The 24524-nt window shown below is 44.2% G+C and overlaps 2 protein-coding genes across 2 annotated transcripts; one reads left to right on the top strand and one right to left on the bottom strand.

The window, feature by feature from the left end:
- The first annotated feature begins 242 nt into the window (after nucleotides 1-242).
- On the top strand, nucleotides 243-1556 carry LOC114505241 (POU domain, class 5, transcription factor 1-like). The gene is given in 2 exon segments (XM_028523144.2): nucleotides 243-638; nucleotides 640-1556. Coding segments are annotated over 2 exon segments (1080 nt in total). The 3' UTR covers nucleotides 1324-1556.
- Nucleotides 1557-2607: 1051 nt separating this feature from the next.
- LOC114504555 (PWWP domain-containing DNA repair factor 3B-like) lies at nucleotides 2608-23808 on the bottom strand. The gene is made up of 3 exons (XM_036016346.1): nucleotides 23787-23808; nucleotides 20071-20123; nucleotides 2608-4872 (listed from the first exon to the last, which is right to left on the bottom strand). Exons 1-3 carry the CDS (start codon nucleotides 23806-23808, stop codon nucleotides 2773-2775), a joined length of 2175 nt encoding a protein of 724 aa, XP_035872239.1. The 3' UTR covers nucleotides 2608-2772.
- Between the last annotated feature and the right edge of the window lie 716 nt (nucleotides 23809-24524).

Here is a 24524-nt window from a genome sequence, read left to right as displayed (position 1 = left end):
CAGCTCACTTTTGTGAATTTTACCCCCTGAAAAGATTATGTCACCATGCAAACACATAACATGGATCCATGAATGACACTTGACATCCCCTAAGAATAAAAATGCATTGAAGTTCATGTTAAAGTTTTACTGTAGTTTTTTCACAATAGATTTTTAGAAGTTAAACAGATTTTCTAATTTTTTTTTTCAAAAAAAAATCTGCTGCTTTCACCAGGCTCCCAGCTTAGGGTGCCATCCTTACCATGGCAGGACACCTGGCTTCTGACTTTGCCTTCTCGCCCCCACCAGGTGGTGGAGGTGATGGGCCAGGAGGGCTGAAACCAGGCTCAGTTGACCCTCAGACCTGGATGAGCTTCCAAGGACCTCCTGGTGGGTTGAGAATGGGGCTGGGACCTTGGCCCTGGGGCGGAGATGTTGGGAGGCGTTCCCCATGCCCCCCACTGAATGAGTTCTGTCGGGGGATGGCCTGCTGTGGTCCGCAGGCTGAAGTGGGGCTGGCATCCCAAGGCAGCCTGTGGAACCCCCAGCCCGAGGTCAAGGCAGGAGCCGGGGTGGTGAGCAACTCTGAGGGGGCCTCTCCCAAGGCCTGTGCTGCCCAACCTGGGGCAAGGAGAAGCTGGAGAGCCAACCCCCAGGGCAGAGGTGAATGAGGACATGAGAGCTCTGCAGAAAGACCTCGAGCAATTGGCCAAGCTCCTGAAGCACAGGAGGATCACCCTGGGAGATACCCAGGCCGATGAGGGGCTCCCTGTGGGTGTTCTCTTTGGGAAGGTGTCCAGCCAAACAATTGTCTGCTGCTTTGAGGCTCTGCAGCTCAGTGTGAAGAACACATGTAAGCTGCAGCCCCTGCTGCAGAAGTGAGTGGAGGGAGCTGACAACAATGAGGATCTGCAGGAGATGTGCAATGCAGAGGCCCTTGTGCAGGCTCGGAAGAGAAAGCGAAGGAGTATCAAGAACCGAGTAAGGGGCAACGTGGAGAACATGTTCCTGCAGTGCCCAAAGCCCACCCTGCAGCAGATCAGCCACATCGCCCAGCAGCTCGGGCTGGAGAAGGACATGGTCCGAGTGTGGTTCTGCAACCATCGCCAGAAGGGCAAACGATCAAGCAGTGACTATTCTCAATTGGCAGATTTGGAGGCTTCCAGGCTTCCTCTCTCAGGGGGACCAGCCTCCTCTCCTCTGGCCCCAGGGCCCCATTTTGGTACCCCAGGCTATGTGGGCCCTGACTTCACTAGGCTGTACTCCTCAGTCCCTTTCCCTGAGGGTGACGCCTTTCCCCCTGTGTCTGTCACCACTCTGGGCTCTCCCATGCATTCAAACTGAGGTGCCTGACTTCCCAGGATGGGGGAGAGCACGGGAAAGAACCCTGAGAGTTCTTCCAGGCCCTTGGGATTCAGCTCTTCCTTCCCAAGGGAGCTGGGAACACAGAGGGTGTGGGGGCAGGGCATTTGGGGACCTGGTTGGAGGGAAGGTGAAGTTCAGTGATGCTCTTGACTTTAATCCCCACATCACTTATCAATGTGATCTTAAAGGAAGAAGCCTGGGACACAGTAGCAAAATAAAAAATGTTGTTCCAAGTGCAGATGACAGTGCTTGGGCTACAGAATTGACCTTTTATTTACATATGTTCCATCGTATCCCAACAACGGGTACATTTAGCCCAACAGAGACTTTTCTGAAACCCTGTTCCAGTTCCCAGATCCGTGCCCACTTAGTCCCCAAGCAGCCTGGAGCAACGTCTCACTCTGCATTTTACCCCATTGGAACCTGTCAGAGCCAGTTGATGAATGAGTCAAATGATAAAGCTTGCTTGGTTTGAGACAAGTGACTGCTTTTCAGGGGACACAGTTCCAGAACAAAGTGCTCGATTTCCTCTAATTTATGCTAACAAGCTGGGCTCCTTGCAGGCAGCCTGGACTCCTAGGTCTAGAGCAGCAGGGTTGTGTATACGATGACTCCAGTTGTCTTCCACGTGGGGAGAGACAGCTGGGTGTAGAGGATTCAGTTGCTGCTAGTGGGGAAACAGCCGACCAGCCTGTCTGTTTTAGGAAACTGTTTGGTCATTGAAGAGGTGCTGCCCCTATAAATGGAACCTCATGGAAACAAACAGTTAACAACGTTGCACAGGCTGACCAAGTGTTTACTGCACGCAGAGATCTCATTCACCCACAGGTGGGCTACATGCAGATGATCCACTCATTTGGCCTGGGCTTCAGATGGCTTTTCCAAGAACCACCAGACGGTAGTGAGGATATATACAAAAGGCCTCTGTCATTGGTTTCACCTCTCAGGGATTCCCCCTCCAAAGGAATAAGCATAAGCATAGCAGGGCCTACTCAGGAATTATCTTAGGAGGGACTTCAATCGTTTATATGCACGTAAAACAAATAGAATGAGCAACCCATGTGATGTCTCTGTAAAATACATCTCAGATTTTAAAAGTGATTGGTACTTAATGCCTGTTACCAGGGCTCTTTCATGGAATGCCAGAGTGTGCACCTTACATTAAAATATGAACTATATACAGTCAAAAGCAGTTTTATAAAAATGCCCGGACAGTCACACATCTGAGCAAGCAGAGGGAAGTGCAACTGTTGGCAATATTTGAAGAAAGTAGTTTGTGAAGAGTTTGTGAACAAGAAATGATGATGGCCATGCCACCCACAAATGCCACAGATGGATCCAAAACAAACTCAGCATGTGTAGGCAGCGTTTCTTACTAATGATCCAAATGAGAGGTCTCTCCCCTAAGGAGTGGGTGCAGGGGGAAAGTTATTTAGCCTTGCTCCTGATGGCCGGTCTCTTTCTTATTTTCTTTAAGATATTTTTATCAAACAGTTCTTTTTCCCGGTAATGCACAGGTGGCCCTTGCAGGTACTTTTCTTCTGCCTTCTTGTAATCTAACCCATCAAGTGCAGCAATCGAACAAATGATGGCTTCTGGCAGAAGGACTTCCAGAACAAAACTCACTTTGTCATCTCTTGTCAGAGTCAGCGCATTCTTGTCTATTTGCTTGTAGATCTCCTGTAGGTGCCTTACCACGGCATCCAACTGATCGTCATCCTCCAGGTATGTCTCAACACAGATCACATACCTGCTTGAATTCAGAAATGACACCAGCCACCTGGACTGCTTCCTACCTTTGACGATGTCCAGAAGATGGGAGTCGGCCCCCTTTCTTTTCACAATGAAGTCCACGAGCTTCTGGTTGTCTCGGTCCCGAGCAGCCTTCTTCCGGTCAGGGAGAATTTTCTTGCAGGGCCTCTTCCCACCCACAGAGCTCTCCTCCTCAGAATCTTCCAGGTCAGCATAATTCACCTTTGGGAAATCAATCTCCAGATCCCCTTCTTGGATGGCTTTCCTAATTGGGTAGCTGATATCGGCAGCATAGTAGTCCAAGAAAGAACCCACAAAAGACCCACGACCCAGCCCTTCTCTGTAGTGGGAAATCAGGGAGAAGCACCAGTTCACACTCTGCTCGTACACTTTCCTGGCTCTCTTCATTAGTTTCTCTTTCTGTTCGCAATCCAGATGCTTTAATCTCCGAAGAGGCACGCGAATGCCGCTCCGTTCAGGGAGCATGTTTGCATCAATCAAAAGCACCCTTGCGGTCTGCTCTGTGTGGCTGACACTCTTCACCACTGCTGGCCAAAATGGGTGATTTTGAAATTTAAACCAGACCACCATTCCTCTTTCAATGGGACGTGGCTCCTGTGGGAAAGCCATGCTTATCGCTTGTCCCATATCCTTGGCGACATCCTTCTTCATAGCGGTGGTGGGGTTAACAGCCTTTGAGTCAACTAAAGGTTGAGGTTTTGGCTGTCTTTTCTTAAACTCTGGTGCCCACCGCTTCCTTGGTTTGCTCGCCAAACGGCGTGAACGCCGCAGCCTCAGGTTAGGGGCACTGGAGGATGCTGTCGCACCTGTGGAGCCTGGCTTCCAGGCACCCTCTCCAGAGTCCTCAACATTCCCAGAGAAGGCAGAGGACTCAGAGGAGACAGCCAGGGCCTTTGGGCAGGTGCTGTGTGGTGCCTTTCTTTTCAGAGCCTTGGGCGCAGTGACGATGGAACCGGGTGACAGAGATGGGAGGACACCTCCATTTTTTGCACCTGCATCGTTATCCTTGAATGTAGAATGCCAGGATGTAACTTTTGAGGTGTCCGTCTTTTCCTTGCCCTCTTTCTCATGGTCATCTTCTGAAAACAATGGGAAGTTTGAGCACAGGCTGGAGCTCTCTGAGGACTTTGTTTGCGTTTGCCTCGGAACAGGAGCAGCAGCTGTGTGTGCCTGTGGTCTGTCACTATCAGGGGTGTCCTCACCCTCTGAATGGCCTGACAGTGATTTGGGGGCTTTCCTTTTGCTAAGACATCCCGGTGAGTTCCCATGGGGCTTCCGGTACCTTTTATGAGATCGCTTTTGTGGTCCCTTTTGAGACATCGTAGTCATCTCTGGGTCATCTGATGCTCTTGATGGGCCCAAGTTTGCTCTCTCTTTCAGGATCTCCAGTGCCAGTGTAAGAGCGCTTCTGTAGGCCACTCGCTGTCCTGCTGGGAGGCTGGCCTTTGATCGGGCCATGATCGAGGAGGAAATGGACTCAATTTGAGACTCATTTAGGGCCTTTACTTCTCTGCTGTTCACTTTAACTTTTTTGCCTATTGAGAGTATTTCAACTTGTAGAGAACATGCCTTTTTCCTCTTATTTTTTGGTGAGGTTCCAGATCTGGACAAAACCCTTGCTGGCCAAAAGTGGCCTTTCCAATTGCATAAGACATACTCGGAGTCCATTATGACTGGACTTGGGTGTTGAGAGGTAATGACTGGACAGAGGTGGAGGGGTCTGCCTGCCACACCCACAGCTACAGCAGGTTCCCCCTAAGGCAATGTTCTTCACCACGTCTTTGTGCCTAGGGTTGGAGAGGATTTATGGCTTGTGTGGCCTGTTCTTCTCCACCTGAATCTCCCAGAAATGCTGGAGCTTGTGTTTTGACAGACTAAACTGGAGAATACTAGAATATGGAAAAGGAAAAGAAGAAGAGTATCAGAAAGAGTTCCTTTTGTGTAACAGACTGGAGTGGGGGGGCAGGGCAGGATACAAGGCAGCTATTTAGGAAAAAATATTGAAGGTAACAGAAGAGCTTTACAGCCCTCTGAACCCAACTTTGTGTCCTGTTTGCTACTACTGCATAATAAGGAGCACCTGTGTGAGAGGTGCGTGCCATGTCCGGGATCTCATTTGTGTTATTGAACATCCTGAGCCTTTTGTGCTCCTTGGGGCTCATCCTAGGTTCAGTGTTTCTTTTCTGGTGTGCTAGCACCACCCTTTACACCCAAGGAAGCCAGAGAGGACCTCTGGCCTACAGACAGTGGGTGTCAGCACAGTATCATGTTCAAGAGTGTGAGCTTAAAATCCAGAGGTCCACGAAGCTCATGTGGTTGTTAGAGGTATTCCCCTTCATAAGGACTGCTGCAGGCACAGGCCATGGGCTGGGACACGTACCTCTTCATTTCTGCATGCTGGTCTAAATGGCTCCCCCTCCACCCTGCTCCACCTCCAAGTACCAAATCAGTGTGAAGTAGTGGCTGTAGAGTGAGGAGCAAAATCAAACACACCCCAGATGTCAACATGAAATAAATGATGGCAGGTGAAATGGGTAGTGAAATGGGAAAGTCTCACCGAATGCCAGGTGGACTGTGGTAAGGGGGGGTTCTGTGAGCAGGGTCAGTTGATCCGTAAACTCCAACTGCTTGTCGGGCACACCCTTGACCCTTCTCTGGGTTTCTGAAGTACACTGTTCTTCCAGGGATAGAATGACACCAAATGTCGATACCCAGGACCTATGGGCCTCTATGTTAATCTAGAAAATCCAAAAGAGACAGGAAATTAAGCCAATTAAATGGGGGTTGAGTCATCATTTTCCTTTTCCCCAACTCTGGAATGCATGCCATTCTTAAACAGAAATGTTAGTTAAATCTCATTTATAATGTAGATGTCATGCTTCTTTTCTTCCTCCTTTTGCATTTGAAAATATTTGCACCTTAAGCTGCTTAGAGTGATGCTGGTCCCTCGTATTCGAAAGCAGTCAGAACTGCCACTTTCATGATAGTCCTCTTCTTTCTTGGACACACAGATTCTTTCAGAGTGGCAGCGTGTGTGTGTGCATGCATGTGTGTGTGACACAAACATGGGGTCTGTGATGTTCGTGTGTGTTGCTTTGTCCATCTAAGGAAACATTAAATGGGCTCATCGAGAATATAAGATGTGTAGAGTGATATATCAGGAGATGACACATTATAGACGCTGGCTCTCAATATGATGGGGAATGGGCTTCCCACACATTTCCTATGCATCCATATGCACAGACCTGCACATATGACCTAGGATTGCATTTCTTCACTCGGGAGCATTGTTAGTCACCGTTTCATGTGAATGCCCATTTTTACACCATTCTTGTGAATCTCTTGACAGTGTGGGTCTTCCAAAATTTAAAAAAACGTAAAGTAAATTTCAGACATTTGGCTGTGTGGAATGCAGATGCCATCATTCTCGCAATCCTCCTCTTCCTGCCCAGAAATGCCCTGTTCATGGGTTCTACTTTTCTGTATACATTGTACAGATATGCACTGTAACTCACTTAGAGCTTTTAGCTCATCCATTATCAGTCTCAAATGATGTTCTTCAGAACAGAAAATATTATTCCTGCAGGAAGGGCCCGCAGGTACAACTTTGTTCACACATACTCATAATATGAGCAATACCATGTCTAAATGTGCATAATATGGACATGACCTGTGCCACCTTTCTCTTGGACTAGGGTGAATGATCATGCAGGCATCAGGTTCTCTGTCTTAGAGAACTCAATGTACTTGCTCAGAGCACAGAACCAAAGGGGGAAGGAAAAACAGGCAACTCAGTCACTGCAGCCTCTCTGCAGCAAGACCTGCCGGCCCATCACACAAAACAGGAGTGCTTGAATCTCCTCAACTCCAACCAGAGAACAACTGACACCCCAAGGCACGTGTGCGCGCACACACACAAGCACATGGAATGACATTAGACACACAGATGCCTGATATTGATGCGTACAGTCCACGTTCTCTGCCTCCACACACGCATGCACGTTTCTGCTTCTAGTATAGATGTTATCCTCAGCTCTGCTGAGTTCCTTATTTTAAGAACACACATGGAAAATCTAAAATGATGTTTCAAATTCGAAAGTAGGAAAACTACTAAGCATCAGCAATCTAATCTAACACCTAGGGATGCTTACCACACGTATATTCAGCACGGACTCTAGGCTTTTCATTCTGGTTATACAAATATTCTATAACATGGAAAACGGTTTTCTCTAAATTTGTACAAACGCTTTGAATATTCTCTCACATTCACATTTGTGCACATCCTCTCAAGTATCAAACACTGTAGTGGACCACTTTCAAGAGACAACCAAAATATCAACTTCAGTTCTTTCTCCAATTACTAAAATAATACTCCCTTAAGTGAGACAATCACAAGGGAAGGTTGTGGAAGGAAAACAGTAAATTGTTCACCTATCATCGTATGCTTTGGTCCATGGTCCAAATGCCTTCCAGTAAGGGTTGCTGCATAATGTTGCAGGTGATTTTCTTTTCCTATTTTGTACTAATAGGAGTACAACTCTCTATTCTCTCTCTAAAGATGTGTATGGATAGGTGGATAGATATGTGATAGCTAGCTAGCTAGCTAGACAGACAGACAGAAAGATAGACAGACAGAAAGATAGACAGATGGACAACATATAGAATAGTATGTAAATATTGATCCTCTTGGGCACACCAGGCACAATGTGTACAATGCGTTAAAACCAGAACATCGAACACCACCAAACTGACATTTAAAGTAACCCCAAATTCTCAGAGGGCTTGGGTATGAAAACGCTTCCAATGTTTTAGTTTACAATCAAATGAAACATGCCTGAAGAGAGAGAAAACACAGAAGGATACAGCAGGGGGCATGGTAAATAGTAACTCCATAACCTCTAACTTCATAGTCAATTTCAGGCCATTGGGAAATAAAATCCTCAAATGGACTAGCTTTGGTTTTTCAGGTCCTGGTACAACTTTTGTTCTGTTCCATCTGCTCTTTGCTTGAGCAAACAAAGAAGGTGATGGCATAGAGCTTTCATTTCCCCAATCAACAGCCATGATTTTTGGAAGAATTATTTGGAAGCTCTATTCTCTCACACCTTTTCCCAGTGAGGGCTGTAATCACTTCTGAAGAAAAAAGGAAAGAGAACAATGCTCTGAAGGTGTCATCTCCAAATGAGGGTACTTCTCTTGAGAGAGCCCCCAGCACCCACCCCCAGAGGCAGAAGTTCTTTCATCTTCACCCCAACTCCCCCTCCCTACAATTACTAGCTGTTTCGTGGAGCTTCTTTGAAACTGTAGGTTTTGTGATTTTAACTGTTCCCCAAACATGTATTTCCATAGAAGCATGAGTTGGCAGTTCCCTCTGTTATGATAGAGGCACACTTTGTAAACTTTTCGTTATGAAGAAATTACATTCTTGCCTCTTTTTGCACCTCCCCATTGCCAGATGATTTCAGCATTAACTTTCACACACAGTTCTTTTTTAAACTTCACATGCAGTCATAGTGCAGATATTTTCCTAAGAAATTTAAATGTGGACAAGCAGAAAAAAGGGTTAAGAGTCAGAAGAGAAATTAAATTTCCATGGACTGTCTAAGCTGCATTGTTTGAATTCTTTAACCATTGTCTTATATATTCTTTTAACTAAAATTTTATTCTGAGATAAAGATACACAGTTGACTATAAGAAATAATAATAATAATAATAAATAAAATAATAATAATAAAGATTTCACTGGGCTTATCTTCTCTTTCTGGAATGATTGTGTGAGGTTTGATATCTTGGAACATTTTTTTCTTATGCTGTTCACTAGTTTCATAAATGCATATATGGCGTGCCTACATGGAGATCTGGGTTGCTGGTATACATACAATTTAAATGACAAATATTACAAACTGAAAAAAAAACACACAAGCTGCCCTCAGTTTTCTCAAAGGAATAAAAAAGAATTAGATTCCTTTCTCACCTGCAAATAATCAGCTCTGGCTCTAAGATACATACACCAACCCATTACCAAGCTCTGCCTCCCAATTTCTCCTTAATGAACAAGCAGGAACTCATCTCCTAGAGCCATCTGCTCAGAGAAGGAGAAGTGTGACCCCTTGAGCAAAGAACGACACAAAGATCAAAGTTTCTCGTCAGCACCTTATTGTAAGATGAGAGTGAATTCTCTCCCATTTGTTTGGCAAACTCTGCTGGTCCCTCCCATCCAGTAGACCAACTTAATTTCAAAGATGCTCTGGTAACCCTGCAGTCCCTATTACCTGCTGCAGGGAGACCTTCAATATCTTCTATAACACGACTGAATTCACACACGGCGTTAGGGTTAAGAAGTCAGGGACAGCCTCCTCTTCATTGCAGCTGAGACCTCCATAATCACCAGCATCAGGAGGTCGAACGAGGTGTATATTTCAGAACCTAGTGATTTCCCTGTGTTGTGCACAAGGACAAAAAGGTGCCCTTGGTCACAGGATAAGTCATTGCATTGTAGCTCATCACAGCAACGTTGGTCACATGCCAGGTGCTTGCTAGCCATGGAAAAAGACTACCAAGTCTTTCTAAGACTTGTCTAAGCCAACGAGGCTATATTATGTATTCGGCATGAAGGCTGACGCAGACCTTCATGTACTGACATTGAAAGAAATCAGACAAAACTCTGAGTACAGACCAATTAAGTATAAGTTATGTGCTTTACATAAAGCACACATTCCTGTGGAGAGTGTTGCTGTCCACTTTATCTTAGGATATGAAGGATGGGCAAATGCAAAAAGAAAAAGTCTAGACTGGTTAATAGAAATGTCATGAGGTGGTTCCATCAAAAAGAGAAGAGCAACAGGATGGAAGTGGGTGGTGAAGGTAGACATTATTTTTCAAATCATGTTGTAAAGTATTACAGGGAGGACACATTTACATGTACATATGTACAAAAATAGTACTTTATAGAGATTCCAGGGGGATAGGAAATGAAATATTGGACATAAATGAACAAAAAAGAAAGCAAGTGTAGCAAAATGGCAACATATGATTGTACACAATGCAATCAGAATATATATGAAATGCTTGAAATAGTTTGAGGTGTATATTATGATCACAGGAAGCATGCATTATTTGTTGAAATATTTTTATCGATTTTGAGAGACATGGTGAAAGAGAGAGAGAGGGAGAAAGAGAGAGAGAGAGAGAGAGAGAGAGAGAGAGAGGGAGAAAGAGAGAGAGAGAGAGAGAGAGAGAGAGAGAGAGAGAGCACAACAGGCAGACAGACAGAGAGATAGATTTGTTGTCCATCATACTTATGCATTCATTGGTTGCTTCTTGTACGTGCCCTGACTGGGGATCAGACCCCCAACCTTGGCATATTGGGACAATGCCCTAATCAACTGAACTACCTGGCCGGGGCAGGAAATAGTCATTATTAAAATGTATGTACCTCAGGGGTTCTGGCCAAGATGGAGGCGTAGGTAGAAATGCCTTGCTTCCTCGCACCACCAAAAGGATAACAACCAATTTAAAAACAATGAACAACCAGAGCTGCCAGAATAGCAATCTGCATGGAACTCTGATAGCCATTCATCCAGACTGGTGCGTTGAGACAAAGAAATATGGCCCAAATGAAGGAAAAGATCAAAACTCCAGAAAAAGAGCTAAGTGAGGAGGAGATAGACAACCTATCTGATGAAGAGTTCGAAGCACTGGTAATCAGGATGCTCACAGAATTGATTGAGCTCGGTCGCAAAATGAAGGAAGAAATGAAGGCCATGCAAAGTGAAATACAGCAAAATATACAGGGAACCAAAAGTGAAGGGTAGGAAAACGGGGCCGAAATCAATGATTTGGGGCAAAAGGGAGAAATAAACAGAATGAAGAAACAAGAATTCAAAAAAAAAAATGAGGAGAGGCTTAGGAACCTATGGGGCAACTTTAAGCACTCCAATATCTGAATCACAGAGGTACCAGAAGGAGAAGGGAAAGAGCAAGAAATGGACAACTTATTTGAACAAATAACGAAGGAAACCTTCCCCAGTCTGGTGAAGGAAATAGACTCCCAGGAAGTCCAGGAAGCCCAGAGAGTCCCAAATAAATTGTACCCAAGGAGCAGCACACCAAAGCACATCATCATTATGTTACCCAAGATTAAAGATAAGGAGAGAATCTTCAAAGCCACAAGGGAAAAGGAGACAGTTACCTACAAAGGAGTTCCCATAAGACTATCAGCTGATTTCTCAAAAGGAACCTTGCAGGCAAGAAAGGGCTGGAAAGAAGTATTAAAAGGCAGGAGAGGCAAGGACCTACATCCAAGATGACTCTATCCAGCAAAGCTATCCTTTAGAATGGAAGTGCAGATAAAGGGCTTCCCAGACAAGGTCAACTTCAAGGAGTTCATCATCAACAAGCCCTTATTACAGGAAAGTTAAAGGGACTTATCTAAGAAATAGAAGAAGATAAAAAGCCATGAACAATAAAATGACCACACACTCATAACTATCAACAACTGAACCTAAAAAACAAAATGTAAGCGAACAACTAGAACAGGAACAGAATCACAGAAATGGAGATCACATGGAGAGGGATGAGGGAATGGGGGATAAGGTACAGGGAATAAGAAGCATAATTGGTAGGCATAAAATAGACAGGGGCAGGTTAAGAATAGTATAGGAAAGGAGAAGCCAAAGAATGTATATGTGCAACCTGTGGGCATGAACTAAGGCGGGGTGGGGGGGTGGGGGTGGCAATGCTGGAGGGTGGGGGGTGTGGGGTGCAGGGGGGTAAAGGGGAGAAAAGATTGGGACAACTGTAATAGCGTAATCAATAAAATATACTTAAAACATAAAAGAAATAAACAGAAATTGTAAGTATACAAATTAATTATTAAAACTAAAAATGTATGCACCTCACCACATAAGAGATATTCAATTATAGCAGTTCAAGCGGGGGGAGCGGGGGAGAGGGGGTTTTAGGATGTGCGAAGGAACAATTACCAGCAATTTTCCAAGATAAAGGATCATTTCATGTGGTATATTTCATGTACCCAACCACAAATTTGACTGATTCACACACACATGCGTGCACACACACAGTTACGCAAGCACACATACAAACACATATAGACTCTTCATAGCAACACTTCTAGGAACCAAAGCAAGATGCAAGACCTTAAAAGCAAAGAGAGAAAAGTCAACCTGATTATTAGGCAGGGTCTACTTATTATTTTAATTAGGCAGAGCTTGATAGAATGATTTGGAGTCCAAGAAAAACAAGGAGGGAGTGATGAGACACTAAGAAGGATGCCATGGTAGGCAGAGTGGGCACCTGTAGCTCCGGTGAAACCAAGGGAAGAGATGGTGGTTCTGAGAACTCATGACCTTGGAGGAGCACACCTCAGAGCTTGGGCTCAGACTTGGAAGGAAAGGGGGCTGCGCAGCTCTACGTGGTTTCTCAAGGAGGTTGGGGGAAGGATGCAGGAAACCGGAGACCCCTCCCAGTGATGCTGGGGAAAAGTGATGTGCTCCAGCCACAGCACCAGGATCTGAGAGGGGCCACCCTCGCCCTTGACCTGGGACCCCAATGTCTTAGGAGGCCACTCACCAGCCTGCTGGTACTGGTCCCTACTGGAATCACACGCCCCTGTCCCTGTCATATGAAGGGCCAGTATTGGGGTGGCCCTGAGAGGAGCAGGAATGGAGAGGAAGATACAGCCACTTGTGTCACACCCAGACCTCCTGTGGCCCTCCGGAGCCCCCACTGGCCAAGCCTCACAGGAAGTCAGAAGGTCGAGGGGAAATGGAATTGGCAGGGCTCGGTTACAGGACCATACAGCAGTGTATGGGACTGAGCCGAAAGGCCTGGGTAACCTTCACCTAGAACCTGCTTCTTCCGAAGGCGTGTCCCTGATAAAGAATGCAATGGTACATACTATAAATGCTGTGTTTTTCTTTAGAAACATGAATAAACAGATACAGACTGTGACATCAGCAACATTCACTTTCAAACACATAACCAAAAAACACAGAGCCTTCAAGAAGGAGCTTACACTTATGCTTAGATAGTAAAGAAGGAGGCATTTACTGATTTGAACTCTATTTACCTAACTGTAATTAATGGTGTGATACCAGGACATTGGACTTGTAGAGAACATGTTTCTTAGTTTGTGTGTGTCAGCCACTCAGGGTGAGCACAAACATCATCCCCCGGGTTACTCAAAGTTACTTTAGATCTCCCAATCCTACCTATCCGTGTCATTTGCAGACTTCAAATCTTCTGTCCCATATCATACACATAGTAGCCTCCTACTCTAAGCAGGTGTAAATGAATAAGCTTACATCTTTAACGGTTCATGCGACAACCATTGCAAGTAAGCAGAGGTATAAAATGAGAGATACTCGGGGATCTCTGCTTTCAAGAACTCAGGTGACAATGCTCTTGTGCAACAGATGTCACCTAGGACACTGAAATGGGGATGGGGTGTGACAGGTTATTCAATCACCTTAGCCCACAACAAGAGCAGCTGCCATTCTCTCTTACAAAACAGGAGGGATTAGAGCTCTTAATGTCCAACTAAAGGCCACACACTGGCAGCACACACACTCACACACACACGACTCACATTGACTGCAGACACCGACTAGTCTTGAGGTTTCTACAGTTACTGCATCTCTCCAGTCTGTAAATATCCTTGTTAACTGTTTCTGCCAACGGAAAAGAATGGCTTACCCCAGTTGTCATGGAAACGGAATGTCATCAATAACGGTCTCCCTGATGATCTCTTTCTATGGAAACCAGGAACTACTAATGCATCCTCAGATGCAGAGCATTGATCTTGCTCTCAGTCAGTTACACCCCAACCAATCCAATGAATGAACGAACGAACGAATAAATAAATAAATTAATAAATGAATATAGAGACCATACCTGATGTTCTCATGGAATAAGCATTGGGGGGCAGGGAAGTTTTTACAAACGGGTGTTGGAGAAAAGGAAGTGAAATGGTAACAGCTTCTGTCCTCCCTTGAGACACACACACACACACACACACACACACACAATCACACACACCCCACGTGCGTGTGTGCACACAGACACACAATTAGGTTCCAGGTCTTGTTAAGGACCTCCTTTCAACCTTCCAGGACAGGTGAGGCAGGGTACATTTGTGCAGGTGAGATCCAAGAAAACTCGGTCAATTTTAAATGACCTGAAGGACCCTGGCCAGTGTGGCTCCGTTGGTTGGAATGTTGTCCTGTGCACCAAAAGTTTGTGCGTTTGATTCCCAGTCAGGACACATACCTGGGTTGGGGGTCCGATCCCTGGTGTTTGGGAGGAGGCAGATCCATATTTCTCTCTCACATCAATGTTCCCCTCTCTCCCTTCCTCTCTCTCTAAAATCAATACAAAAACATACCCTCAGGTGAGGATTTGAAAACACAATAAAATAAAACATAAAATAACGCAGAGAGGAGAAGTCCTGAAGGCATGAAGTACCTGGATGTCAGAGGAAGGCAAATCAGGGACCCAGGGTCTTGTGGCAGGACGAAAGGACCCTGGGTCTAACCTCGGACAAATGTGTATCGGTAGGGTTGCCAGGACAACATGGCTCCTGAGAAGAGAGACAACTCACCAAAGAGCCCTTGACCTAGGATGATCGGAGGTTGAGACGAACCTCTCCCGTGTGGAATCCGTGCTCAGTGTGTACTGCTGTAACCACACTGTCAATGGACACTATGTTCAGAGACAGGCTCTTATCGTCAGGGCAGAGGGCACACACTTCCTTTCTCAGAGTCATTTGCAGTAGGGGGCAGAGCTGCCCTGTGACGCAGCTCTTCCTCCCGGGAATGAGCTCCAGGGAACCTTCTGTGGTCAGTACTGGGCAGTGATGTGCTTGGAAACAGGCCCTTGGGAGGGGAGAGTACAGGTCGGATTTCTAGGGTTTTCTTATTTCCATAATGCAAACTCTCCCACCATGGTCAATTTCAAGCCACCAACATGGGGTCCACTGGATGCCGAGTTGGCAACCGATGTCACAGATCAGCCCTCGTGGGATGATGGCTCCAGACAGACGCAGCACAGCCCTGGACCCGAGTCTCTCGAGCAAGACAAAGCCATCCTACTCCACGTGCAACCTGTAAGAGAAGGCCAGGCTGCACTTTCCTGTAACTGTAGGCTTTCACCAGGTTGTTAGTGTGGGGGAAAGGGACAGAGATGTCAAGACCTACCATCTAGCCTGTCCAGTTTGGGGGGAGGGCAAATAGTGGGGTGCATTCACAGTCAATGTTTTTAAATCAGAGAGATTTTCTGAAAGACGGATGTGGGTTTCAGTCTCAGCTCTGCTTCTCCTCGGCTGCGTGACTTTCATACTGTGACCTAACATCTCTGTTCCCTAGCTTATAATTTTGTCAAATTGATTAAAAGTGTCTCTGCTCTCAAAGGCTTGCTTAAACATCATCAAAGAATACTGGGCCTCAGCAGCCCAGTGGTCATCCCGGGAACTCTGGGGGGTGCTCTCTGAGAACATGTTGGGAAACCAGTGAGATCTCACTTTCCCTACTCTGTATCAATGAATCTGGACTGCTTGGTTCCCTTCCAACAAAATGACAGGTGATAAGAGGTGGGATGAAGAAGCAGGTAGGAACATCCAGACCTTTCTTACTCGCGTAGACATTAAATAGACTTTTCACACAGTAGAACAAAGCCACGCTTTTCACAATTAAAAAAAAAATTATTGAATTGGTAGGAGTGGCATTGGTTAATAAAATTATATAGATTTCAGATGTGCAGTTCCATAATATATCATCTGTATATTGTACTCTGTGTTCACCACCCAAAGTCAAGTCTCCTTCTCTCACCATTTATCTTCCCTTAACACTCTTCAACTTCCCTCAACTCCTCTTTCCCTCTGATAATCACCATACCGTTTTCTGTGTCTACAAGGGTTTTTTGTTTTGTTTTGTTTTGCTTTTGTGTGTGTGTGTGTGTGTGTGTGTGTGTGTATTTTGCTTAACCCTTGCACTTTTTTCACCCAGCCCACCTCCCTTCTGACAGCTGTCGGTCTGTTTTCTGTATCTATGAGTCTGCTTCTGTTTTGTTTGTTAGTTTATTTTGTTCGTTAGATTCCACATGTAAGTGAGGTCGTGTGGTATTTGTCTTTCTCTGACTGGCTTATTTCACTTGGCATAATACTCTCATGGCCCATCCAGGCTGTTGCAAAAGGTAACATTTCCTTCTTTCTCATGGCTGAGTAGTACTCCACTGTGTAAACACACCACAGGCTTCTAGCCACTCCTCTACTGGTGGACACTTGGGCTGCTTCCAAATCTTGGCTATTGTAACGCTGCAACAAACATAGTGGTTGCATATATTCTTCTGAATTACTGTTTCTGGTTCCTTTGGATATATTGCCAGAAGTGGAATTGCTGGGTCATAAGGCAGTTTTGTTTCTAATTTTTAAAGAAAACTCCATACTGTTTTTCACAGTGGCTCCACCAGTCTGCATTCCCACCTACAATGCACGAGGGTCCCCATTTCTCCACATTCTTCCCAACACTTGCTATTTGTGGATTTATCGATGATAGCCGTTCTGACAAGTGTGAGGCGGTATCCCATTGTGGTTTGAATTTGCAATTCTCTGATGATGATGTGTGACATCGAGCATCTTTTCATGTCTACTGGCTGTCTTGGTGTCCTCTTTGGAAAAGTGTCTATTCAGGGCCTTTGCCCACTTTTTAATCAAAACCACACTTTCAATACTTCTTGTGGCTGTATAATATCCCATTGCGTGGGCAGATCGCATTGTGTTTATCCATTTGTCAGTCCATGGGCACTTGGGTTGCTTCCACCTTTGGCTGTTTTGAATCTTGCTACTTTTGTGTGTTTTTTAATACTTGTTTTTATTTGGGGGGGGGGGGAGGTGGAGGTGTGTATCCATAAGCGTGGAATTAACTGAATCATGTGCTTATTATATGTTTAAGCTCTGGAGGAAACACCAAACCATTTTCAACAGCCACTGTACCATTTAAAAGTACCCCCAGCAATGTATAAAGCTTTTGTTTACTCCGCTTTCCCCACAAGGCTCGTTATCTTCCTTTATTCTAAGTTGCAGACATTATTTTGGGTGTCGCAGCTATTATTATAGTTTTGATTTGCATTTCCCCATGACTAGTGATGTTGAGCATAGCATCATGTGGCTCTTGGCCATTTGTGTATCTTCTTTGGGAAATGTCCATTCAGGTCATTTACCGGTTTGTACTGCTGGTCTTACTGTCATTTGTTCGGTGTTGTAAGGGCTCTTGTATCTCCTGGATACTAGACTCTCACTAGATGTACGATTTGCTAATGTTTCGTCCCATTCTGTAGGATACCGTTTTTTCTCTCTTGATAGGGTCTTTTAATGTGAAATCATGTTCATTATCTATTTTCTTCTGTGTTGCTTCTGCTTTGGGTCTAACATTTAAGAAATCATGGCCAAATCCAAGGTCATGAAGGGTAACTCGTATGCTTTCTTCCAAGAGTTTTTATACTGTTAGCTCTGCTATTTAGGTTTTGGGTCCGTTTTGAATGAGTGACTCTTTGTGTATGGCATACTTTAAGTGTTCACCTTCATTCATTTGTGTTTGGATACAGTTGTCCCGGAGGCACTTGTTGAAGAGACTGTTCTTACCCCCATCCAATGGTCATCATCAATCATCCTTCACCCAATTCACTGGTGTGCTTCCAAGAGCCACTGAAGTGCAGAGCGTCATAAGGAAGAGAATGAAAAGCCAAACATAAACCATTGGTTTAGGGTTAAGATTACTCGACGATGGAGGCAACATGAAAGTGTGATCAGACTCAATAAAATATTGAAACTTTGTTTCCAAATCTTAGATGGAAGACGTAAAACTTGTGATTCAGAACAGAAAAAAATGTCCCAGAGCTGGCCACAGATTCAGGCAGGTACAAAACAACAACAACAACAACAACAAAACTATTTGATAAAAACAACGTAGGGGAAAGAGAGAGAGAGGAAGGAAGGGTGAAAGTAACTAAGATCCCCCTACTTTAAAATTGTATGGTAAGTCTGTGTAGTGGGATGAAGCATGAACTTCATTTCCTTCATAAATTTTATATTTCATAAAAATTACTCCACAGGGGATATTCAGTACTTTTATAAGCAGAACAAAGACTTGACAGTAGAAGGCAAGTTAACTAAGAGTTCTCCATATTAAATTACTTTTGGAAAGTGGAGTGCTCTCTATTAGCTAACTTTGGAAGGATAAGTTGAAAATTCACTAAGTCCTCTTGTAAGCCTCTATAGATAGGTGTCATCCAATACCTGTGTTTTCATGTAGTTGGATGAGAATTAAAAGGCATCAATTTGATTTCCCCTTAAAAGTTCGATACAGACACGTTTAGCGTAGTTAGAAAAGTCAAAGGTTCTATAACTCAGGGTTGATTATTCACGGAGCAGATACTCTATCAGTGTCCTTTGTTCCCACATGTCTCTTGTTTTCAAGATGTTTCATAGCCTTGAGAACCAGCATGGATGCACTGCATTGGCAAAGCTAAAGCAATGATGTGAGGAAACCACCAGATGGAGATGTTGAGCTGCCACTGTTAAGGTCAGCCAGGCCCTCCCGGAGGCATACAGTGGAACAACTTCAGTGGGGCTGGGAGCAACCTGGAGGATTGATTTAAAATGCAGATTCCCAGTGCCCACCTACAGAGTCGATTGGGTAGGCCTGGGATAGGGCCAAAGAACCTGGATTTTAACACCCCACCTTCCCGTGAGTCTGATGTAGGTGGTCCCATGCACCACACTTTGAGAAACTGATGTAAATGGTAATTGACACCATAGGCCTATATGGGAATGCTTAGGAGGAGGGCATATAAATTGAGGAAAGAACCGAGTAAAACGGAGTCCTGAAAAATGCCATGAGGCGAGGGCACATTTGAGGAGAAAGAGCTAGCAATGGCAATGAGAAGTTGTCAGAATAAAAGAGGATAGCAGGAGAACAGCCACTTCTTAAAGCCTCAGGAAGATGGGGGGGGGGTGTGGAAAGGAAAAAAAGAGGGAGCGCTCAAACAGACTTCACACAGTGTTTTTCATCTCTTCAAGAATCTGTCATCTTTTTTGACTTTTCCTGGAGAAATGTTGCCTTAATGAATGAGAATGCCCTGTGATGTTTGATATAATCTAAATAATTCTTCTTTTGAAATAAATGTTATACTCTCTGTCCAAAATCCACATTTATTAATAAAATGTTATATTGAGTCCTAAAGACTGAAAGAGCCATTCTTTATGCTTTGAAATACAGCGTAGGCGCTAGTTCTCATTCCATGTTTGATATTCAGGAAATTGTATACCAGTGGCTGAAAAAGTGGTCATAATAATGGCAACACAGAATTATATGACACAATCATAATTATACTATATGACTATGTTATAGGCAATAATACAATTGTGCTATTATTAATATTTGAGCACTTGTTTTATATTACTGAATGCCTATAAGAGCTCTTACACATTATTTCAGTTAATCTCATCCAAATTCTATGAGACAAATACTATTATTATCATGCCTTTGAGAGTTAGAGAAAGTCACTGAGATTTAGAGAAGCTAAGAAGTTAGCTCAATATCTCAGAGTTCATAAGGGGTGAAGCCTCGTTCAATTCCATGCTGCATTTGAAGTTCATGCTTTTTTATTCTCCAGCCTAGAGTATTTTTGTGAGTTTCCTTCTAACACAGCCCAGTGTAGTCAAGGTTTTATGTTATTTTTGGAAAGGCACAGATTGTAGGGCCTCCTAGCTGTCCACCTAAAATCCTCCTTCTCCTCTTCCTCCTGGGCCCCCATCTCAGTGTCCATTTCCAGCTTCCCTAGCTGTTGGGTGTGACCACGTGACTGAGATCTTGGCAATGGCATGACAGCAGAAATGAAGTGTGCCCCTGCCAGGCCTAGCTCACAAGAACCTCGTACCTGGTGCACGGCCGTGTGCTTGTCCCCTTTAAGCAAACTGAAAAGGAGGCCACCTATGGGGCAATGGGCAGGAGCCACCTGGTAAAGGCGGCAGAGTACCCAACAGCCTGGGTCCCTTATAGAAGTGCATGGATAAAGCCCACCAGGAGGACCTTTTTGCTTGCCCAGTAAAGTCACAGGAGAAATAAATGAACTACTTTTGAGTCATTCTACATGTTTGGGTTTAAATGTTACAATGGTAACTGTCTACCATAACTAGGGCAAGTTGGGTAAAAATAAATTTTAGTTGTGTACTGCTCTATCATCACGAACTGCATTTGACTGCATTTCAAATAGTGGCTTAGGCAAATAGGGGTTCATTTATTCCAGTTGCCATGCAATAAGGATAGACAATTCAGGGCTGGTACTGCAGCTCAAGGAACCATGTTCTTCTCCCTTCTCGCCCCTCCATCCTCCAACGTGGCTTCTGTCTCCAAGGTCATAAGCACTGCATCTGTATTCCTGGCAGGACAAAAGGGAAAGAGCAAAGGAAGAAGCCAGCTGCATCTGTCCAATTCATGAAGGCCTCCTAGAAATGCCACCAGCGTCACCTGGGACATGTGTCATGGCCAGCCCGGGGCGCTGAACCAAGTCACGTTCCCATTTCTTGCTCCAAACAGCGGCAAGGTTCTGGTAGTAAGGAGAAAAGAATGGAGGATAGACTGGTTCTGTAGAATCAGGACCTGCCACAGCTCCTACCTTACATTACCTTTATAAATTATCCAAGTCCCTCGTGGGAGGGAGCTTTCTACCCCGCCCTCCTGGCAGTCTTAAAGAATCAGAATGCTCCTGAAAATTCGGTGCACACAACGTTCGGGTTGTTGAACTACTGACCCATGCTCTGTCCAGGGCGGCCTTTCTTTTTATTCCATCTGGCCTGGTCCGCATGAACTCTTCCACGGGTCTATCGTTTCACAACTTTTAAGGTGCACCCCGAAACGTCAAAGACAGTACCTCCTTTGATTAATTTGTTTTGAAATTTCCATAGAAAATGGCAACTTTATAAAGGACTTCCATGTCTACAGTCACACTCTGGAAACCATTTACTACATTACTGGAAGATGCAAGCTCTGCTAAAGACCATGATTCATGGCTGCAGACACAGCTTATTTCCAGAGCAGCAAAGTAAGACAGAAAAGTGACAGGTGGGGGCCTGTGGAGAGCAGTGGATCAAAATACCACAGGTCTGAGCCTAGCTCTACAGTGAAGCTCTGTGAACATGGGTTACGAGTTGTACTCTTTGATCCCTGGTCTCTTAAACTACATAGTGGTGTTATGTGAATCCCTCCCCCAGAGGATTATTAAGATAAGTGTATGAATCATGGGTTTTCAGACTTTGAAAGGGCAATAATGCTTATGGAAGTGTGTTTTTTTTTATTTATGGATAAGCAGTGATCAATTTGAATGATAAATTCTGAAACTGCCTGGTGGAATTATTTGGGTTTCCAGCATGGTCAAAGTGCGGCAAAATACTACAGTCTCATTAGCACACTGAACGATTGGATTACAGGGCAGTGAGAGGAGAGAGGCTGCACAAGTCACAGTGGGAAGCAAAGGAAGGGGTGCAAAGCAAGACTCCACAGAGAAGTCAGAAGTCAGCTGAGCTTGTCCAAAGGCCCAGAGGCACAAAACAGCAATGCTGTGCTTGAGGAAACTGCAGGAAGCTCAGGATGGAGAGGATAAAAGGGGAGTGGAACAAAGTAAGATGCTCAAGGGCCTCGTAGGTAGTGTAGACACTTGTGGAGGCTCTGAGGACTCACTGAAGGACCTTAGGCATCATAGACTAGGCTAACAGCCGAGGATTCAAACTTCTATCTGACTTGGAATCTTCATTCTATTACAAGCTGTCGTTTGGGCACAGGATAAGTAAGCTGACTGGTGGAACCGACTAGAGGAGAATCGGGGACATACAGGAACTTGGCAGAGCTGACGGTGGGGAAAGTGTACACCACTGAATAAGCGAGGACGGTACAATTAGCTTTCCACAGGAAGAAAAAGGCAATGGGATCTCTATCTGACAGCAAGCACAAAAATCCATTCTACATGAGCAAAACCTTAAAAATGCAAAACAGCACCTTAAAACCATGTAAAACCTTTTCAGTGTTAAGGGGAAAACTTTTATGGCCTGAGGGCTAAGGTAATTTTATTTTTAAAAGTCCCAGGAGTCAAGAAAGAAAAAAAAATAGTTGACTGGGACTACATCAACATGTAAAACTATGGTGCCTCAAAGGACATGATCAACAAAGAGAACAGACAACTCATGGAATGGAAGAAAATAATTTCAAATAATATATGTGATGAAAGATGAAAATCCTGGACATATAAAGAGCTCCTACAACTCAATCACCGCCGCCACCACCACCACCAGGACAACAACAACAACAATAACAACAAAAATACCTGATCAGAAAACTGGCAAAGAACTTGAATTGACATTTTTCCAAAGAAAGTGAACAAATGGCCGATAAGCACATGAAAAGATGCTCAACATGACTAAACATTAAGGGAATGCACATCAAAACCACAATGAGATATCACTTCACACTCATTCAGGTGCCTGCTATTTAAGAAAACACAGATTAACGAGTGTTGGCATGGATGTGGAGAAATTGGGACCTTTGTGCATCACTGGTGGGAGTGTTAAGTGGTGCAGTCGTTATGGAAAACAGCATGCAGTTACTCAAAAAAAAAAAAAAAAAGGACACTTAACCTATGACCCAGTAACTCCACTTTTGGGTATATACCCGAAATAAGTGAAAGGACAGTCAAATGGACATTTGTGCATCCATATTCACACAGCATTATTCACAACAGATAAAGGGTGGAAGCAGTCTAAGGGTCCATCACCAAAGGAACAGAAAAAATGCTGGTATATACCTACAACGGATTCTTTTTCAACTACAGTTGACATTCAACCTTATTTTATATTAGTTTCAGGTGTACAGCATAGTGAATAGACATATATAATGTGCCAGGCGATCTGCCTGATAATTCTAATAGCCACCTGGGACCATACATAGGTAGTATAATATTGACTGCATTCCCTGTGTTGTACGTTGCATCCCTGTGACTATTTTGTAATCACCAATCTGTACTTCTTAATCCTTTCACCTTTCTCACCTGGTGCCCCAACCCCCTTCTCATCTGGCAACCATCAGTTTGTTCTCTGTGTCTATGACTCTGTTTCTGTTTTGTTTGTTCATTTACTTTGTCCAATCTTTAGATTCCATATACAAGTGAAATCATATGGTATGTGTCTTTCTCTGTCTGACTTTTAACACTTAGCATAATCCCCTCTAGGCCCATCCATGTTGTCACGAATGGCGATATTTCATTCTAATGGATTATTATTTGCCCTTAAACGGGAACGAAGTTCTGACACACGCTACAAGATTCATTTTGCTAGTCACAAGAGCACAAATGGTGTAGATATGAGGTACCCAGAAGTAGTCAAATTCATAGAGACCAAGAGTGAAAGGGCGAGTGCCAGGGTTTGGGAGGAGGAAGGAGCAGGGAGTAAGTGTTTAGTGCGTACCGAGTTTCAGTTTGGAAAGATGAGACATTTCCGAAGGTGGATGGCGGTGATGGTTGTACAACAATGAGGATGCACTCAATGCTACTCACTGAACTGTACACCTAAAAAAATGGTAAAATTGGCATTATTTATTTTTGATTACCGTTAAACGCAAACACGGTCATGATGATTGATATGTGGGATAGATGAAGTGCTTCCACCAATCATCAATCATGATGATTGATATCTGGGATAGATGAAGCGCTTCCACCAAACGGCAAGAGATGCATCCTTATGCGATTGAAAAAAAGTCAGGACCTGTAACGGAAAAGCAGATTACAATGGCTGACAAGGAGTTTCTTCGAAAGACCTGTCTTACTAGTGATCGGAGAAGCACAAAAGAAGACCCCGCCCAAATGTAATTTAACACTCACCAAAATGGAAAGGTTAAGAAATCTGATTATCCCTTGTTTGGGCGGGTATATGGGCCCAATCAGAGCTCAAACTGTGGGTGGAGTCATCAGCTGGAAACAATTCCTACCTAGCCTATGAGCCAGCAATCTCACTCCTCGAAACTCTGCAAAATGTATAGCACCTGTGACGGGCATTAGCCTATTCCCTAGCATCACTGCTTGTAAAGGCTGTCAAGTGGAAAGTATGGATCGAGATGTCCATAGACTAGAAAATGGATAAATGAACTGAGATAGCAGGATGGCTACATGTAATAATGTAAGTACTTTCGGTGACACAATGTTGAGTAAAAAAGGAGGTGGCAGAATACCACACATAATGCGATACAATTTCTTGTAATACCCAGACACAATAGTCAGCAGCGACGTTTAAGGACACATACACATGTTTTTCACTTTTTAACACCTAGCAAAAGGAAAGGGGTGATTTA

Source organism: Phyllostomus discolor, chromosome X (genome assembly GCF_004126475.2).
Source record: "Phyllostomus discolor isolate MPI-MPIP mPhyDis1 chromosome X, mPhyDis1.pri.v3, whole genome shotgun sequence".
Classification (NCBI taxonomy): domain Eukaryota; kingdom Metazoa; phylum Chordata; class Mammalia; order Chiroptera; family Phyllostomidae; genus Phyllostomus; species Phyllostomus discolor.
Note: the sequence above shows the minus strand (reverse complement) of the source record. Positions and strands in the feature narration are given on the sequence as shown.

Coding starts and splice junctions, on each gene's coding strand:
- LOC114504555 (XM_036016346.1), bottom strand. CDS start 23,808: ATGACCGTGTTTGCGTTTAACG. Junction 20,124..23,786: donor GACCGTGTTTGCGTTTAACG/GTAATCAAAAAT, acceptor ATTGCCCCATAG/GTGGCCTCCTTTTCAGTTTG. Junction 4,873..20,070: donor AGCACACGGCCGTGCACCAG/GTACGAGGTTCT, acceptor ACATTGCCTTAG/GGGGAACCTGCTGTAGCTGT.